The following is a 20,540-nucleotide window of genomic DNA, read 5'->3' on the forward strand; positions in this document are numbered from 1 at the left end:
CACCGCACTGTTTCATTTTTTTGTAGCCCTCGTTAACATTTAAAATTACGCGATTATTTTTACTATGTATCTGATTTTCCCCCACTGGAATGTAAGCCCTATGACCGAAGGGGTCTTTCCCAGTCTCGTTTGCCATTTAATCCTCAGGACAAACTGGGATTCGAAAAGGAAGCAGTCCGGCTCCAAAATCCGCGCTTCCAACCCGGACATTACATTGGTATTTAGTGAATAAGGCAGACGATGGGCTTCTGCACACCCAGGGAAACAAGAGGACGAGAAAATAGATCGTAGCCGGGGAAAGCAGCAGGTGGAAAACACCCGAACCCCGGAGTATTGTGCCCCGTGACCTTTCTCTCCGGAAGCGCTTGCAGCTCCCCGGCACGAGTGCGCACGCGCAGCCACCGGGGTCGCTCTGGGCCGCGAGCCGAGAGGGGACTTAAGGAAAGGTTCCGCCTCCAGGGCCGAAAGGCGCCTGCGCCGGCGGGGCTCCTTTTTGGACGCGCTTTCTCGCTTCCTCCCTCCCTCGCCTGCGCGCGCTGGGTGGGCGTGGGAGGAGGCGGGGAACTGGGGAGGGGAGCGAGGGGGCGGGTGTCGCGGGAGGGAAGGAGCGAACCGGAGAGCGTCGTCCTGAGAGGAGTGAAGGCGGCAAAATGGCGGACCGCTTCTCCCGCTTCAACGAGGATCGAGACTTTCAGGTAAACACGGGCGTCGCCGAGAATCCGGGAAGGCGCTGGCAGAGCCGGGACCACCTCCTCCCCCGCTCCTAGCTCTTTTCCTTCCCAGCTCGGCTCCGGCTTACGAACCGGCTTGCTCTTCTCCCGCCTCCCAGTTCCTCAAGGGGCCTCCCAGCTTGAGGCGAGGCCGCATCCCCTCTCAGCTCGTATTCTCTTACCTGTGAAACTCCGGCCGCCGGGTTTGCGGCTTCGGCTTTGCTGGGGCGGGTTTCGGAAGCCTGGCCGGGCCGCAGACTCGGGACTGCGCTCCGCTCGGGTCCGCCGGGCCTGTGGAGGCGCCGGGCGGGCTCCCGGGGGAGAAGAGGGATGGGTCGGGAGGGCTTCGGGCTGGTGTTGCTGAGACCAGGGCTTCCGAGCCCCCCGGGTTTTGCTCGCAAGGCTCTTTTTCGGGTCGTCCTTCGTCTATCCTCAGTACGATAAGTCCCTTTCATTGTCTATTTCCTCACATGGGAAAAGGATGCTTGAGTTATCAGACGCCTTCTTGGTTGGTCGAACATTGAGATTTCCCTAGGCGTAAATGTTGCTGTTGTCGTGAGGCCGTTCATCTTGCTTGGAAGAGAGTAAGTTAGAGGACTGTTGTCGGTGGAAGCTTAGCCCCAAATCCTACCTCGAAAGATTTTTAACAAGTGTAATGATCATGGACTAACCTTTGAAGTGCGATAATTAGCGCCAGAAGCTCCCTTTTTCTTTCTTTAGTTGCAAACGCTGTATGGAAAAGTGTCCTTGTGATGGCAGGCATTATCGAGGAGCAAATAAAGGCTAAATTACAATAACTCGTCTTCCCGTTTAAGATACCTTCCTGTTGAGCATGGTTACTGCAGAAATCTCGGCGACTAAGAGGGATTTAGTAGAGGCTGGCTGATTCTAGAGTAAAATACATCCTCAGAGTCTCAAACCACTGCATTACTACCGCATATCCTGGCAACAGCAATTTGGGTCAGGGGATGAACATCACAACTCAAGTTTTTATCCCGCTGCAGATCTTCCTCTCAGTCACACGGGATACTCTGGATATGTTTCAGAAGGCTGTTTGAAGGAGTTGAATTTTTCCAAGATGATGGGGTTGGTAAATACGTAAAGAAAGCAGTTAAACAACAACAGTTCAGTGCGTAGAACGCTTCTCACAGAGAAGTTTTGCAGCAGTAAGGCATCTGGGGGCTGTTGAAAAAAGCCTTGTGATCTGCGCCTGCTGTATAGCTGCAGCCCAGTACAGAATCTCACGGTGGCTTAAGAGTATAATGCAGGTGCAGGGAAGTTGAAGTAGTTCTGTATAGCCATTTGCTCCCTGAGAGATTGTTTTTGTTTTTTGTTTTCTTTTTAGCGAGCATCCTAAAACGTGAGTAGGCTACAAGATGTGTGGGCTTTTTATTGGCAATCTTTAAAGAGACAGGTTAACTAAAATCCTCAAGTATTTTTCAGAGGAGAGAATTTCAAGGTGACCTAATAGAATTGAAAATAAATAATATGGACAATTAAGTTTTGAGGGAAAATGTCTGTCAACCACAGAACTTCAGCAGACTTAAACAGGGTTTGCAAGGCCTTGAAAAGATTTGAAAACTGGTTGGCAGATTATGAATGCTGTCACCTGAAAAAAATTGAGAAAGCCTCTGCCTTTTCAAGTAAGATGATTTTCTCTTCTGATGCTTTAGTTGGGCTTATATAAAATCTGGTTGGTAGTCCTTTGAAGATAGTAGGTATATTTTAAACTTATTTCCTGCTTGTATGTTGGAATAACCGACGCCAGTATTGGGTCAGCCAGGAATATGGTTTTTTAAAATTCAGCTGTCTTAATATTATGGGTAAAATAGGGTATTTGGAATGAAAGCTTTTTAGACAATTATAAGATGTTAAAGTTTTTGTAAATTATCGATTAACATTTCTAAAAAGCATCCATTTATAAATAAAGTAGTCAACTACAATAAATTTAAAAATTAAAAATACTTAACATATTTTTTTTCTGGATGTTTTAGTAAAAGGATAAAGGTTGATTTTCATTAATGATGTCCTTTAATTTAAAGTTATTGGAGAGGAAATGTAATATCATGTTCCTGCATATAGTATATCTGGAACATTTTAAGGTTGGTTTATTAAAATTAAATGTGGCCTCCTTTTAAGGTTTTAAGTGATAAAGGAGGTTGAAGCCATTGAATACACTTGAAAACAAATCCAGAGTAGATTTCCAAACAGTGCATGGATCCTGTTGCTTTAAAAGATCTTCTTACAGCACTAGAAATTCTTCTGTGCATTTTCTCTGGTAAGTTCTAGATGACTTCATTTTCTTTGCCTTGAATTTGGCAAGATGATTTGTAATTATAAAATTTCACTCTTTGCCAACTTACCATCACTTGCAAATTTTGGAGAGTTTGTGGTATCTTGAACTTAGTATTGAATCAGAGGTGGATTCACTTATTTGTGAGCACCTGAAGTTTTATTTTTTATTTTTATTTATTTATTTTTTTAAATTTTTATTTATTTATGATAGTCACACACAGAGAGAGAGAGGTAGAGACACAGGCAGAGGGAGAAGCAGGCTCCATGCACCAGGAGCCCGACGTGGGACTCGATCCGGGGTCTCCAGGATCGCGCCCTGGGCCAAAGGCAGGCGCCAAACCGCTGCGCCACCCAGGGATCCCCACACCTGAAGTTTTAAAGGTGTTTTGTGTAATATAGTGAGGATGCTATTGTGGCATGCTACCAATACCTATATTAATTGTGGCATGCTACCTGAAACACTTAGGAATATAAGGAGTAATCATTATTAGGGCAATAATTTAGCTTTATTTTAATAATAAACAGGTACCATTCTACAGGCTTTATGTGTATTGTAGTCTTCACAATAACCCTATGAGGTAGGTACTATTAACGCTCATTTTCAATTGAGGCAGCTGAGGCACAGAGTTTAAAAAAAAAAAAAACTTAGCCAAGTACATACAGCTGGTAGATAAAGAGCCTAGATCACACCCTGGCCCTTAAGATTCTTGAACCTGTGCTAATGACTGTTATCTCTACTGGCAATTACATATTTTATGTAACTGTAATTGAGTCATCAAATACGGAGGATAAATTTATAGATTACAAAGAACAAGTGAGCTTTTAGAGAGGTTATACAATTAGTTTTTACTTTGTTCTTTTTTGTCCAGAACTGTTTCTTGTTGGTCTCCCAAGGACTTAATAAGGAGACTTTTGACAGTGATGAGTTACACTATTACAGAGGATATATTGTTAATTGTTATTTTAGTTTAGACATTATTTCGTGTAAGTGATTTTTTTAAAAGTATTTTATTTATTTATTTATTCATGAGAGAGAGAGAGTCAGAGACATAGGCAGAGAGAGAAGCAGGCTCCATGCAGGGAGCCTGATGTGGGACTTGATCCTGGGACTCCAGGATCATGCCCTGGACTGAAGGCAGGCGCTCAACCGCTGAGCCACCCAGGCGTCCCACATAAGTGATTTTTTTTTTTTTAATCTTTGGAAATCTTTGATTAGGCTGATATATTTATGTATTTTTTTTTTTTTATGTTTTAAGTTTTGACTACTGCTTTAAGAATCTGACCTCAAGGGACGCCCGGGTGGCTTAGCGGTTGAGCGTCTGCCTTTGGTTCAGGGCATGATCCTGGAGTCCCTGGATCGAGTCCCGCATCGGGCTCCCTGCATGGAGCCTGCTTCTCTCTCTGCCTGTGTCTCTGCCTCTCTCTGTGTGTGTCTCTCATGAATAAATAAATAAAATCTTTAAAAAAAAAAAAAAAAAGAATCTGACCTCAATTTCTGAATGAGATAGGACTTCTGCCTACATTTATCAGATTAAGGTGTATCACGGAAAATACGTAGTATAAGATACATCTGTGTTCAATTCTTTGAATTATAGGTTCCCTAAAGAAAGTTTTGTTTGTACAGAGATGTACAACCATAAGGTGTTAAGGTGGTTGTGCAGCTATTAATGGTGATGCTGCTGAATGCTGTGATGAAATTAGTTCTTCAGTTTGTGTTTCTGCAGAGGACTGGTGATTTAAAGTAGCCACTCATTCTTGTTCTGAATGTATTTTGCATTAGCTTTTTAATAAAAAAGAGCTATGATAATAGATCAATGAGTAATAGAATCAGGGGCATCTGGGTGGCTCAGTGGTTGAGTCTGCCTTCTGCTCACGTTATGGTCACATGATCCTAGGATTGAGTCCTGCATTGGGCTCCCTGTGGGGAGCCTGCTCCTCCCTCTGCCTATGTCTCTGTGTCTCTCATGAATAAATAAAATCTTTAAAAAAATAAAAATAAAAAAATTTTTAAAATGAGTAATAAAATCAGAAGCAAACATCTTAAAATTCATAATGAAAATAAAATTACTCAAGGATTTTTCTATAATCTATGTAAGCATAATGGTAAATAGTAATGTCATTTATTTATTTATTTATTTATTTATTTATTTATTTATTTATTTATTATAGTCAGAGAGAGAGAGAGGCAGAGACACAGGCAGAGGGAGAAGCAGGCTCCATGCACCGGGAGCCCGATGTGGGACTCGATCCCTGGTCTCCAGGATTGCGCCCTGGGCCAAAGGCAGGCGCTAAACCGCTGTGCCACCCAGGGATCCCCCTGTCATGTATTTTTTTTTTTTAAAGATTTTTAAAAAATTTATTGATTGATGAGAGACAGACAGACACAGGCAGAGGCAGAAGCAGGCTCCATACAGGGAGCCTGACGTGGGACTCGATCCCGGGTCTCCAGGATGACGCCCTGGGCTAAAGGCGGTGCTAAACCGCTAGGCTACCGGGGCTTCCCTCACGTATTATTTTTATTTTTATTTTTATTTTTATTTTTTATTTTTTTTGTTTTTTTTTTTTGTTTTTTTTTTTGTATTATTTTTATATACTGTGTTTGAAAGATTCTTCTTAGTGTTTCATATATGATACCAGGATGCGACCTTCAGATGATTTTTAGTTGAGGCCATTAAATGAGAAGGCTGTAGTTTTAAAATACTTAGGTCACAGAAGTGTGCTCATATATTTTCTTTTTTTTTTTTTTTATTTTTTTTTGCTCATATATTTTCTGTGTGGTATCTTGTAATAAAGTTGGCTTTCTAATGCAGACTTGTTGGAGATGACATATGGGCAAGAGTTCTAATCCCTGAGTCTTCCATCATCTGGAAGAGATGGCCACTTAACAATCAATGCGTGCTTTGCGTGGGATACTGAAACTTATGCAAAATCATTACTACTCCCTTTCCCATACATATTATGATAAGTGGGAAGTATTGAAACCAAGGCTGTATTGATCTCAAAATACTGATGATAAATCAGCATGATTATTAGCAGATGGAAAATTATTAGTATATTTTCAGGTGTTCAAGAATTACTATGTAAGGTCAGCATTAGGGAAAGTTCTGATGGTGATTTGAAGGATAAAGAGTATATATTCAAGGCAAAAGTACTTAACAAAGGGATATTTCAAGGAATAACATCATGGAGAAAGGCATAAGTTGCATTGGAGGGAGAATGGGGTTGGCAAGAATTGCGATCACAGGGCTTCATGTGATTGTATGCTTATTTGTTTTCAAAGTAGGCATTGAGACCAAGAAGAAGCAGATCTAGACAAATATACTCAGCTGATTATTTATGGGGCTGTTCTGGTGCCATCAGCATTATAGAAAAATAGGTATCCCTATTGCAATCATTCTATTTTTTCTATACATATCGCACAATTCTCAGAGTACTACAGAGGGATTCATTTTTCACATTTTTGTAGGTCTTTATAATAAATTATATAACCAGAACTAAAACTTGTGACTTAGTGGGCACCTGGGTGGCTCAGTGGTTGAGCCATCTGCCTTTGGATCAGGGCGTGATCGCTGGGGTCCTTGGATCAAGTCCCACATCGGGCTTCTCGCAGGGAGCCTGCTTCTCCCTCTGCCTGTGTCTCTGCCTTTCTCTATGTGTCTCTCATGAATAAATAAATAAAATCTTTAAAAATAAAATTTGTGACTTAAAATTTTTTTAGACACATATATAATTAGCTATACTGATTCTGCTGCTTCATAGCCGAGATATATTTCCATATAATTTCCATCTATTTAAGTACATGATAAAATGAAAAAAGGACAGTGTTTTCTTGTGGACTAGATGTCCATTTTCTGTGACACTTGGCTGGCTTAGTCAGTGTAGTATCTGATTCGATCTCAGGGTCATGAGTTCGAGCCCCACATTGTGGAGTCTGCTTAAAGAAAAAAAAAAAATCATTTTCTGAAAAGGAATAGGAGTTCGTGAGATCTTGAATTATGGATCTGAAACTCATGTAGAGATTTCATCTTTTTTTCTTGTGATTTAATAAGTTTCTAATATTTTATTAATGAAAATGGGTCCCAGCTTGAGGTAGACATCCAGTTCTTGAATCTATTAAAATTCCTTCCCTGAAACAGTTTGGTTTTGCTTGTATGTCTGGCATTAAATTTCTTTTCATATTAGCATCTCCATTTAGCATTAAGTGAGAGCTGACTCATGGTTAATTACCAAAGGAATTACAAATGACCACCACAAATACTGAAAGGAGTCATTGATTTGATATTGCAGTGAACACCAGAAGATGTTGTAATGATTTTCCAGTTATAAAAAGTGAATTGTCCATTTAACAGTGGAAGTCTAACCAAATGTGCTTAATGCATTGTATTAGTGCAAAAATTTAAATATATCTAGCTGAAAGAATGTATCATATTGTCATGCTTATACTAAATGATTTGTTTAGGACTTAAATGCATTTAGTATATTAGACATAATATAGGAATTTATGGAAGAAAAATAGCCAAAGTTGCTTTAGCATTGTACATAGGTTAATAACATAATATTTTAGTAAGTGCCATAGAAAGAAAGTTAGGGCCAGAATAGTAGTTTCCTGTTACTTTATTTTTACCAACAGTGTTGGAGTAAGATAAATCTTGAGTTGTGTCACTTAAACAACCGGAAGGTATCTTTGTAATATTAATTTGGTCTCATCTCATTATTTGTCATAATTACTGTCAATTATTTGTCATAATCCTTCTCACTCTGGCAGTGACATTGATTTCAAAGAGGAATTTCAATTTATCTGTTTCATAGAATTGAAGTACAAAACAGGTCTTCATATTTAAAGTTGTAATAGAAAAAAGTCATTGATCATGTTTTGTATTTCATGATATTATTTTAAACAATGATCATTGAAAAAGTCAGTACTTCTTTCTTAAGGTTCAGGTAACATTTTCCAGTGTTGAGAGGGAGGAGTAGCTTACTTTTTCACCCTTTTTTGTAAATAGTACTGATTAAAAATTGATATTTTAGATCTTGACTATACAAGAAGCTAACGCTGATGCTTGTGGATTATATGTTGTAGTGTCAGTAATTTCCCTTGTTGCTATTAGTAAAGCTGTAAGTAAAATTATGAGGTATCTTAAACGAAGGAGCAAAATGGTTGAAAATTTAATTGGTTTAATAACTACTTTAGGGTATCTCCAACAAGAGATTACCTTCAGAGTATTTTCTTTTCTTTTTTTTTTTAAAAGAATTATTTATTTATTTATTCATGAGAAACACACGGGGGGAGGGGGCGGGCAGAGACACAGGCAGAGGGGGAAGCAGGCTCCATGCAAGGAGCCTGATGTGGGACTCCATCCCGGGTCTCCAGGATCACACCTTGGGCTGCAGGCGGCGCTACCAGGGCTGCCCACCTTCAGAGTATTTTCTAATAGATGAACTTATTTTTTAAAAGATTGTTAAAATAATATTTGAATGGTGGTTGTACTAAGAAGTATGTATATGTTTGTGGAGGAAACTTGGTTAAGAAGTGTTTTTCGGGGGATCCCTGGGTGGCGCCGCGGTTTGGCGCCTGCCTCTGGCCCAGGGCGCGATCCTGGAGACCCGGGATCGAATCCCACGTCGGGCTCCCGGGGCATGGAGCCTGCTTCTCCCTCTGCCTATGTCACTGCCTCTCTCTCTCTCTCTCTGTGACTATCATAAATAAAAAAAAATTAAAAAAAAATATTAAGAAGTGTTTTTCGGGCAGCCTGGGTGGCTCAGCGGTTTAGCGCTGCCTTCAGCCCATGGTGTGATTCTGGAGACCCGGGATCCCATGTCAGGCTCCCTGCATGGAGCCTGCTTCTCCCTCTGCCTGTGTCTGTGCCTGTTTGTGTGTGTGTGTGTGTGTGTGTGTGTGTGTGTCTCATGAATAAATAAATAAAATATTTTTTAAAAGTGTTTTTCAAGGAGCTTTTGTTTTTTTATAGTTTGAGAGATAACAAAAGTAACAATACTTATTACTCATACTTAATATTCAACTTAAATTCATCACTGATTTTTCAGCATGATTAACAGATGAATAGTATAGTCAGTAAATGCAAAATTCAAAGTAAGTGAGAGAACCCTGCAAATGGAATGGTTGGGGCATACCTTTATGAAGAAATTAGCATTTAAGCTGGATCTTGTAAGATAGGATTGCATCTTTGCAAGGAAAAGAATGGGAGGCATTCAGCTGGGAGAAAATAGGCAGGGCAAAAGTATGGAAGTGGAACAAGAATTGTTCTACTATTTTTTAAATTTAGTTTTATTTATTTTTAGAAATTTTATTTGACAGAGAGAGTGAGAGTGCGCCCCCCCCCAAAAAAAAAAGCATGGCGGGGGGCGGAGGGAGAGGGAAAAGCAGACTCTCTCCCCACTGAGCAGGAGCCTGGGATCCTGACCTGAGCTGAAGGCAGATGCTTAACTAAGCCACCCAGGTGCCCCTGTCCTAGCTATTTAAGTAAGGTGTTTAAACAGGGGATAGACATCAAAACAATTTTTCTTATTGGAAGATGAATTCAGATACAATTGTTAGATGTGCTATACATACAGTTAAAGCTATGATAACCAGTTCCCATTAATCAGAGTTAATGTGAGTGGGGGCAAGAGGGTAGATTGTAACAGTGGACTGTGATTTTAAGCTTAGTGGGGATAAGGGGTGGAGGGAAAAGTTAGATCAATGGATTGTAGGCTCTGATCGGGTTTAAGAATTGGAATGATGGAAAAAAATAAGAATTGGAATGATGGGAGGTGGGTGGGAGATGGGAAAAATATAAAAAAGATTAAGAGTGTACTTACTGTGATGAGCACTGAGTAATGTGTAGACTTGTTGAATCATTATATTGTACACTTGAAACTAATAACATTGTTAACTACACTTCAATTAAAAACAATTATTGGAGGGGAGGTGCTAGAGGGAATCAGCTGTTGTGATTGGGAGAGCACAGTGTTTGAAATAGAGATAATGGAAGGATTGAGATTATTGGTAATGACTATGACAGTAAAATGGCTAAAGTAGGATGGAGGACAAGATCATAGGAAAGGAAGTTAGGGAACTAAGCAGAGTGTTATAAAATCATCTAACCTAAAAAAAAAAAAAAATTAACCAGATATAAGAATGGTAGTATTGTATAGTTGTATACTGTCATGGTTTATTTTAGTAAGTGCCCTTGTGTACATTCTTGTCTAATTCTTCCAGTAACTCAGTGAGTTAAGTGGGAACTATTTTAGAGGTGATGAAACTGAGACCCATATAAATCAAGTATTTTGCCTAATACAGAGCAGGATTTTGAACTTTGTCTCTGATTTTTGTTTTGTTTTCTAGTGTTTTTTTTTTTTTTTAAGATTTTATTTATTTATTCATGATAGACACAAAGAGAGAGGCAGACAGGCAGAGAGATGCAGGCGCCATTCAGGGAGCCTGATGGGGGACTCCATCCTGGAACTTCGGGATCATGCCCTGAGCCAAAGGCAGATGCTCAACTGCTGAGCCACCCAGGCGTCCCTGTTTTCTGGTGTTCTTTTTTGCTGTGGTATATAGATTGGCCTCTTCTGGAGATGAGTGTTGGTATGGCCTACGGTATGCAAAGCACCATTTCCTTTTAATACGTGACAGCATTTTCTAACAATTAGCTAACTAGTAGGAAATGGTAGATATGTTTATCGTTTTGTTTTTTTTTTTTTTTTCTGGGACATTTGGGTGGCTCAGCGGTTGAGTGTCTGCCTTCAGCTCAGGTTGTGATTCCGGTTCCTGGGATCGAGCCCCGTGTCGGGCTCCCCATGGGAGCCTGCTTCTCCCTCTGCCCATGTCTCTGCCTCTCTGTCTCTCTTGAATAAATAAATTTTTTTTCTGATAAAATTTTGGTTTTATAAACTCAGTGGTTATTTATGGCTTCTTGCTGGCCTTTTTACTATATGTAGGTTTACCAGACGATTCCATTTTCCAAACATTTATTGAATGCCCATGTGTTAGCATGACATTGTAAAGGATAAGAAACAAGGTAAAATCAATGCATTTTGTTCATTTGTTTCAGTAAAAAAAGTAGATGGGAGAGGAGGATGGTACTTCTACTGGATATTGTCAAATTAGGGTACTATAAACTTACCCTTGACTATGGCAGCATCAGAATTTGATTGCTGTGATATCTAGTGATGATACTATCAGCTACTGTTTGTTGGATATGTATTACATTTCTGACCCTATGCCAAGGTATTTTGGAGATATATACCTAATCGAAATAACTTCCAAACCAGTTGGTGGTATCCCTCCTTTTACAGGTGAGAAAAGTGAAAATCAGAGAAATTGAGGCCACAGAGTTAGAAAACTCAGATTTGAACCTTGAACACTCCTAAGTTAGGACTTTCCTGTTCTTGATTTTCTTAAGTATCAGATCCAAACTCACTAACTTGGCTTTTAAGACTCTCGAGCCATCTGGAGGGGTGCTTGGGTGGCTTAGTGAATTAAGTGTCTGCCCTTGGCTCCTCCACCGGTCATGATCCTGGGGCCATGGGATCAAGTGCTTGTCCATGGCTCTTCCCCCATGCTCAAGTGCACCCCCCCAATAAATACATAATTTTTTTATTTTTAAAGATTTTATGTATTTATTCATGAGAGATAGAGAGAGGCAGAGACACAGGCAGGGGAGAAGCAGGCTGTATACAGGGAGCCTGATTCGGGTCTCGATCCTGAGACTTCGGGATCTTGCCCTGAACCAAGGGCAGACGCCCAACCCCTGAGCCATCCAGGTTTAAAAAAAAAACAACTCGAGCATCTGGACAGGGCACCTGGCTAGCTCAGTCAATGGAGTATGTGACTCTTGATCTTGGGATTGTGAATTTAAGCCCCACGTTGGGCATAGAGATTATTTAATTAAAATCTTAAAGACTCTTGAGCATCTGGTCCTGTTGTAACCGGTATGTATCTTTTCTTTTCCCTTTGTTGTCCTGCCATCCATCAGTTTTCTATTGTTAACTGGATATGCTAAGGTCTTTTCTTATTTAAAAAAAAAATAATGTTGTTGTTTTAGATCTTATTTGAGAGAAAATGAGGGGGAGAGAGAGAGGGAGAAGCAGATTTTCAGCGAGCAGGGAGCCTGATGCCAGGCTCAATCCCAGGACCTTGAGATCATGACCTGAGTTGAAGGCAGACACATAACTGAACCACCTGGGTGCCCCACTAGGCTCTTTTATTATTTTGTTTTTGCATATGTTCTTACCTATTTGGAATTCCTACTAATGTACTTATGTTCTTCAACTCTGTTTTGGTGTCACCTCAGACGTCTTCCTAGGTAGAGTTACTTCATTTTCTGTGTTCCCACAGCACTATGGTCATATTTCCTTCAGTAATAACACTTTTACTGGTAATAGTAGCAGCTAACAGTATAGAGTGCTTATTCTTTGTTGTGTGCACCATTATTTCATGTAATCTCCCAGTAAGGCAGGTTTTATTATCCCCATTTTACAATGAAAAACTTAGCCAGATCACACAGCTAGCAAGTTGAAGAAGTAGCTTTCAGATAGTTTGGACCAGTCTCAGCCTTTAAGCACTGTAGTTTTTTGTTTTACCTCTCCTGTGTAATTCCTTGTAATTTATCTCATTGTACTGGACTTAGAACTGCTTGAATGTGGAGTCTTTCATTTTTCTAGCATCGAACCAAGGTCTAGCACCTAGAAGTTGCTCAGATATTTGAATTAATGGTTAAGTCAGGTATGTAAGGAGAGACTTAATAGAGCCTGGGAAGAATGTAGACTTGGGGACTCAGCTTCCTATTGTACTGTGGATATCTAGGTTGAACTATTACTTTCTGTGATATTTTATAAAGTCAGTTAAGGGACACTTCATATATGGAGGCTGTATTATGGCCAGTTATAACTTCACTTTATTATATACTCTATGTAATTACAGCAATCAGTTTTTAGTTGTATTTCCTTTTGTGTGAAATACTGTACATACACTTGTTTTTCTCTGAACTAGTACAGAAGTTTTGTCACACTTTTGAATAGAGATCTATCATACCAGCCAGTGGTAAAAGAAATAATATACATTACTATGGGTCCCAGATGAATTTTTTTTAAGATTTTATTTATTTATTTAGAGAGCTAGCAAGGGGAGGGGCAGAGGGAAAGAGAGAATCCCAAGCAGACTCTACACTGAGCACAGAGCCCAATGGGTTCGAACTTATAACCGTGAGATCATGACCTAAGCTGACATCAAGAGTCAGATGCTTAACCGACCCAGCCATCCAGTCACCTACATGTTGCTAATTTTTCAGTGTACGGCTTTTATTGAAAACCAGTTCTTTCTTGTTCAGTCAAATTATCCAGAAAATTTGATATGTCAAACAGGTGTGCCTGTATTTTTAGACTAGTATGTGATATGCTCATACCCTTGACCTAGTATACTATGTTTTCAAGTTCTTAGTTATTTGCTGAGATGGCTAGCCAATTATCTTTCCTGCCAATTTACATAGAATTAAATTTAATAAAGAATTTTTCTCCTGGTGTCAACAGTGCTTTAAAATAATTATTTTGTACCTCTTTAAACCTCACAACCTATGCAGTAATGCTATAGTGTAATAATCTGGATGTTACAGTTGAGGAAACAGGCCCAGGCCTGGACAGTTTTGGTAATTTGCCAAAGGTTTTACGGCTACCAAATGGTTATGATCAGATTTCTGGTGTCTCTGACTTCAGAGATCTTTGGTTTTTATAATAACAGTATACCAGAAGTCATTGTAAATCAGACCATATGATTCTGAAAACAAAAGTGAAGAATTGGGGTTTTTGAGGAATTGACCACATTAATGTTCCTGTCCACTTTCTAAGTGGAAATAAATTTTAAGTATATTAATAAAATGAGACAATAATCCCCTAGAATGTTCATTTCTTTCTGGATAGAGTTTTTCCTCCTGAGACATTTTCTTTCTAAATTGTTTAGGATAATACTAGAATTAGTTTATTTGAAATGAGTAGAGGGAGGGGGACAGAGATGAAAATGAAAGTCTCTCATTTATTTGGTGACAGAGGAGGACTAGTTTTGTCCACAGATGGAATATGAAGCTATCCTGTATGACTCTGTTTGTTAAACCTACTTTTTTTTTTTTTTTTTTTTTTTTTTTGGTCTGTTGCAGGTAAAATAGCTTCGTTACATGTTTTGAATTTAGAAAGTCCAAATTATAAACAAGCTTGTTATTTGTCAGGTAGGGCAATGATTAATATATCCCGATGGTGACATTAGACAGTCTCTAAGGGGATAATGTAAGTATAAAAGATAAATGTTGGTTGGAGAGATTTGAACCAGAGAGATAGGAATGTCCATAACATGCAGCCTAATAGCCAGGGCCAGGTGCTAAAAGATAGGGCTAGTATGAGTGGTACAATATTGCCAATGATAAAACTATTTTAACCTTGGCTCATACCTACTTTAGATGGGAAAAATACAAGGATCCCTGGGTGGCTGAGCGGTTAATCATCTGCCTTTGGCTCAGGGTGTGATCCTGGAGTCCCAGGATTGAGTCCCACGTTGGGCTCCCTGCATGGAGCCTGCTTCTCCCTTTGCCTGTCTTTGCCTCTCTCTCTCTGTGTGCCTCTCATGAATAAATAAAGTCTTTTTTTTTTTTAAATAAAATAAATGGGAAAAATTAGAAAGGATTTAAAACTTTAGTGTATATAATCCTTTTGTTAAATAATGGATTTGACTGTTGATCAGAGATCTTGGATCTGTGACTTTGACTATGAGTGATATTTTTTTCATTATTTTGGGGGGACTTGTGTTAAACTTTAATAGTCATAGGAAGATAGAGGAGAATATCACCTCTTTACAGTCTTGAATATTGTGTTTTGCTATTTGAGATTATGGTCTGTTTGGTTGTGATCTTTAAGAATTGTCCCGATAACTTATCCTCTTCTCTAGTTTTAATTTTCCCTATTAATTACCATATAGTTAACCACTGGAAAAGGTACACATGTGGGATTGTATAAATTCCAAAATCATCACTGGTTACCAAATAACAACATTCCACTTATATGGATAAATTTAGGGCAGTCTCTGTCTCTATTTATATTGAAATGATCATCACAGCTAAATTTATAATAGAGTAGTTTCCACATTTGTCCTGTACTTGGAAGCAGAATCCTTGACCTATAAGGAACAAGAGCTACTGTGTATTTTAATGACATGCAGGTCAGCCAGGTTCTCTATTAATTTATAATTAGACCTGCCACAAATTGAAGCTTTTGTTGAGAGAGGCAGTTGAGAAAAGTCTGTTGGGTGTATGTTTTAAAATAATTTTTTTGAATAGTGAAATTGCTTCTAGTTTGATCCTTTTCAGCTTATATTTCTGAGTAGCATAAATGAAAAACTATATTTCAACTCTGAAAGCAGATAGTTTGTAGACAGGAAGAGTTAATTTAGGCAATGGAATAAGTGTTTCAAGCAGTCATTAAAAACTAAATTTTAGGAATACTCTAACATAGGATCTGTGAATTTTCACTAGGATGACGGTATGTTATACTTTATGCCTCGCATTTCCTAGCATGTTTACTGTTAGTACTGCTTTTAACTCTCAAAGTACCTTGGTTTGTATGATACATTATGTGATCCTCGTGGATCTAATGGGATTTGAGAGATCTAAATGAAATTTTGGGGCAGCCCCGGTGGCGCAGCGGTTTAGCGCTGCCTGCAGCCCAGGGCCTGATCCTGGAGACCCGGCATCGAGTCCCACGTCGGGCTCCCTGCGTGGTGCCTGCTTCTCCCTCTGCCTGTGTCTCTGCCTCTCTCTGTGTCTCAATAAATAAATAAAAATCTTAAAAAATAAATAAAATAAAATTTCAAAAGCAGAGTGAAGCAGAAAAAAATACTTAAGATCTCTCTTGAAGCCTTCAGATAACCAAATGCCATATTGACTATTTTTAGAAAGAATGAATTTTTTTTTAAAGAATTTTATTCATGAGAGAGAGAGGCTTGATTTTTTTTTTTTCTCAGTACTAATGTGTGGAGATTAAACCATAATAAAAAGGCTTTTGTTTTTTATTTTTACTTAGAGTGCTCAGGAGAGGGAATGGGGGCAGGAGGGGAAGAGGAAAGGGAGAGAGAATCTCAAACACATGGGTCTTGATCTCTTAACACCGGAGGTCATGACCTGAGCTGAACTCAGAAGTTGGATGCTTAACCAGTTGAGCCACCCAGGTGCTCCAAGGGAGAGAGAGAATCCCAAGCAGGCTCCATGCCTAGCTCAAAGCTGGATGCAGGGCTTGATCCCACAACTCTGAGATCATGACCTGAGCTGAAATCAAGAGTTGGACTCTTAACTGAATAAGCCACCCAGATGCCCCAGTACTGGTACAATAATGTTAATTTAACCATAGACCTTATTTGAATTTTACATTTATCTACTAATGTTTTCTTTCTATTCCAGTATCCCACCCAGGATTCTAAATTGATTGCATGTAGTTATTTTTTCTTTATCTCCTCTAATCTGTAATATTTCCTTAGTCTTTCCATATCTTTTGTGATAACTAGGTTTTGACTGTTTTCCTTTTTTTTTTAAATTAAGGAATGATTTTTAAAAATTTTTTTAAGTTTTTTTTTTTTTTTTTTTAATTCATTTCATGAGAGACACTGAGAGGCAGAGACATAGGCAGAGGGAGAAGCAGTCTCCATGCAGGAAGCCCGATGTGGGACTTGATTCCGGAACTCTGGGATCACGCCCTGAGTCAAAGGCAGACGCTCAACCACTGAGCCACCTAGGCATCCGTTCCCCCCCCCCCTTTTTTTTTTTTAAGATTTTATTTGTTTATTCTTGAGAGACACAGAGAGAGAGGCAGAGACACAGGCAGAGGGAGAATCAGGCTCCATGCAGGAAGCCGGATGTGGGATTCGATCTGGAACTCTGGGATCACGCCCTGAGCAAAAGGCACAGGCTTAACCACTGAACCACCCAGGCGTCCCTAACCCTGTTTTCCATATGGCTGTTGTTTCAGAGTTATGGTCAGGGTTATTATTATTATTTTTTAATCTTTAAGTTTCATATAGTATAAAACAATGATGGAAACATTGGACTAAGAATCAAGCCCCACATTGCTAAGTTACATGCCTGAAACTGATGTAACACTGTTTCAACTATACTCAAATAAAATTATATTTATTGGGCAGCCTGGGTGGCTCAGTGGTTTAGTGCCGCCTTCAGCCCAGGGGGTGATCCTGGAGACCTGGGATCGAGTCCCACGTCAGGCTCCCTGCATGGAGCCTGTTTCTCCCTCTGCCTGTGTCTCTACTTCTCTCTCTCTCTCTCTCTCTCTCTCTGCGTGTCTCTCTCATGAATAAATAAAATCTTTTAAAAAATTACATTTATTCCTACCGTACGCCCTATTCCTTCCACCTCCCCTACGACCACCCAAAGAATCAGAAGCCTTTGTGAATTTGGGACAATCTGTGTGTCAGTTTTCTTATTTGTGAAATAGAGATGATTAAGGGGCACATGGATGGCTCAGTTAGTTAAGTGTTTGACTCTTGATTTCAGCTCAGGTCATGATCTCAGGGTTGTGAGATTGAGCCCTGCATGGGGCTCTGTGCTGGGTTTAAAGCCTGGTTAAGATTCATTCATATTCCACCCCCCCACCCCCGCCCTTAGTCACCTGGATGGCTGAGTCACTTAAGTGGCTGACTTTTTTTTTAAGATTTGATTTCTTTATTCATGATGAGAGACACACAGAGAGAAGTGGAGAAGCAGGCTCCCTGCAAGGAGCCGGATGTGGGACTTGATACCAGGACCCCAGGATCACGACCTGAGCCAAATGCAGACGTTAAACTACTGAGCTACTCAGGTGCTGCTGAAAACTTTGTTTTAAATAAACCTTTTATTTTAGGACAGTTTTAGATTTATATAAAGATTACTAAGATAGTAAGAGCTCCCATAGATATGCGCCAAATTTCTCTCATTAACATCTTATATTAGTGTGTGCACATATGTTACCATACTAATGGACCAATACTGATACAGTATCAATTCAAGTCCATACCTGTATCCTTAGTACTCCCCTCATGACCTTTTCTGTTCCAGGGTCCTACACAAGATACCACATTACATTTAGTTGTCATGTCTCTTTAGACTCTTCTTGGCTGTGAGAGTTTGTAAAAAAAAAAAAAAAAAAACAAAAAAAAAAAAACTTTTAAAGGGCAAAAATTTAGTTAATGTTGTTATTGTCATTAATTTTAGGTCTAATTTCAAAAATATTTCAATTTGTGTTAAGTACCCATATATGTTGCTGGGCTTTTTTTATTTTTAAGATTTTTTTTTTAAATTATATATTCGAGAGAGAGAGAGAGAGAGAGTCAGAGACACAGGCAGAGGGAGAAGCAGGCTCCATGCCAGGAACCTGACATGGGACCGAATCCCGGGACTCCAGGACCACGCCCTGGCCCAAAGGCAGGTGCTAAACTGCTAAGCCACCCATGGATCCCCGATTTTTGTTTTTAAGAACGCTTTTTGTTTTTAAGAGCGGGGGATGGGGGGGTGAGAAGGGGCAGAGGGAGAGGAAGAGAGGGAACCTTAAGTAGGCTTACAACCCTGAAATCATGACCTGAGCAGAAATCAAAAGTTGGATGTTCCACTGAGCCACCCAGACCCCTCAGTTCCTATATATATTCTATAGCACAGAGGGACCCTCTAATTTTTATTGTATATTCATTTAATCTTTAAAAAAATTTTTTATTTAAGTAATCTCTGTACTGCATGTGGGTGGCACTTGAGTTCATGACCCCGAGATCAAGAGTCTCATGCTCTTCTGACTGAGCCAGCCAGGCACACCCATATTTGTTTATTCTTTTAAAGCAAACACTTTGACTTATACATTTGTGTTTATGACATTGTTAGGTACACTTAACAATTTACTGATATATAAGCCTTCATTCATTAGGAGCATGGATCTGTAATTGAACATTGTTCCTCTAGGAAAAAGATTTGCTTTTAAGTGATTTGGTTCAGGGAAAACCAGGAACTGCTTGCTGCTTCTGTTTTTTTTTTTTTTTTTTTTAAGATTTCATTTATTCATCAGAGAGAGAGAGAGAGAGGCAGAGACGGGCTCCTGCATGGAGTCATGGGACTCCATCCCGAAATGGGACTCGATTTCGGGTCTCCAGGATCACACCCTGGGCTGAAGGCGGCGCTAAACCGCTGAGCCATCAGGGCTGCCCGCTGCTTCTGGTTAAAGAAAGAAGCTAAGTTTCATATTTCTTTGAGCACCTTTTTTTTGGGGGGGGGGGGGAGTTTTTTTTTTTTTTAATTTGACAGAGTACACAAGCAGGGGAGTGACAGAGGGAGAGGGAGAAGCAGCCTCCCACAGAGCAGGGAGCCCAATGCGGGGATCGATCCCAGGACCCTGGAATCCTGACCTGAGCTGAAGGCAGCTGCTTAACTGACTGAGCTACCTAGGCGCCCCTTCTTTGAGTACCTTAATGGCCAACAAATATAGTCTTTTTTTTTTTTTTTTTAATATAGTCTTTCTTAACTTCTCTTTCTTTAAGGAAGGAGATGTCTGTCTTTAAGGAAGGTGGTATGTCTGTCCCTCCCAATAAATGTCCATTGTGTTTGATCTCCAACAGTTTCCCCTTTTGTTTTCTGTATATTTGCTTTCTTCCCTTTAAATCCTAATAAAGTTATTTTATTTTTAAAAAGACATACCCATTTTAGAGAGAGTGAGCATGAGTAGGTGGGAGGGGCAGAGGGAGACAGTCTGCAGACACCCCAATGAGTATGGAGCCCATTGTGGGACTTGATCTCACCAACCATGAGCTGAAACCATGAGTCAGATGCTCAACCAACTGAGCCACCCAGGTTCCCCATCCTAATAAACAGTTTTAAAAATCTGTCTTACTATATCACTTTACTGAGCTGTACATCATACAAAGCCAGCCTTGTACCCCTTTACTCCCTCAATGGGAGTCCCCACACTTCTTTCCTGAACCTGGCTAAGATCCAGTTTACTTCCACTTTGAAGTCATATCTGACTCTGTTCCTCCAGGTCTTTGTTTATATCTATTATGGTACTTATCAAACTTGGAATTCACTTTTTTCCTGTCTCCTTCTCCATATTCCTTAAGTCCAGGCACCTTTTTCTTCATCTGTATGCCCTCTGCTAGAACAGTTCTTAGTGGATGGCATATAATTAATGAATATTATGTGTTGGGCTAGAATTCTGTGTCCTTTTATGTAATAAAAGTGAAGTGGCTGGTTCATACAACTTTTTCTTTAAAGTTAACTAGTGCAAAGATGTAGTACTAACACATTTTTTTCTCTTGCCTCCTAACTATTCAGCCTTTTTTTTTTTTTTTTTTTTAATTTATTCATGATAGTCACAGAGAGAGCGAGAGAGAGGCAGAGACATAGGCAGACGGAGAAGCAGGCTCCATGCTCCGGGAGCCCGATGTGGGATTCGATCCCGGGTCTCCAGGATCGCGCCCTGGGCCAAAGGCAGGCGCTAAACCACTGCGCCACCCAGGGATCCCCTATTCAGCCT

General features: G+C 39.8%; 1 protein-coding gene across 7 annotated transcripts in view; it reads left to right on the forward strand.

Annotated features, from left to right (window-relative positions):
- The first annotated feature begins 465 nt into the window (after positions 1–465).
- The window catches only part of GPATCH8 (G-patch domain containing 8), a 119,544-nt gene continuing 99,469 nt past the window's right edge, over positions 466–20,540 (forward strand). For 4 of the 7 annotated variants that reach the window (XM_041724243.1, XM_041724245.1, XM_041724242.1 and 1 more), the window contains exon 1: positions 644–695. Coding sequence is in view for 1 of the 7 variants with exons in the window: in XM_041724238.1 (XP_041580172.1) it covers positions 651–695 (45 nt within the window). In the remaining 6 variants the exon portion in view is untranslated. Of the gene's footprint in view, positions 696–20,540 lie in introns of all 7 variants that reach the window. The other 3 variants (XM_041724244.1, XM_041724241.1, XM_041724238.1) reach the window with 2 other exon arrangements.

Source organism: Vulpes lagopus, chromosome 12 (genome assembly GCF_018345385.1).
Source record: "Vulpes lagopus strain Blue_001 chromosome 12, ASM1834538v1, whole genome shotgun sequence".
NCBI lineage: Eukaryota > Metazoa > Chordata > Mammalia > Carnivora > Canidae > Vulpes > Vulpes lagopus.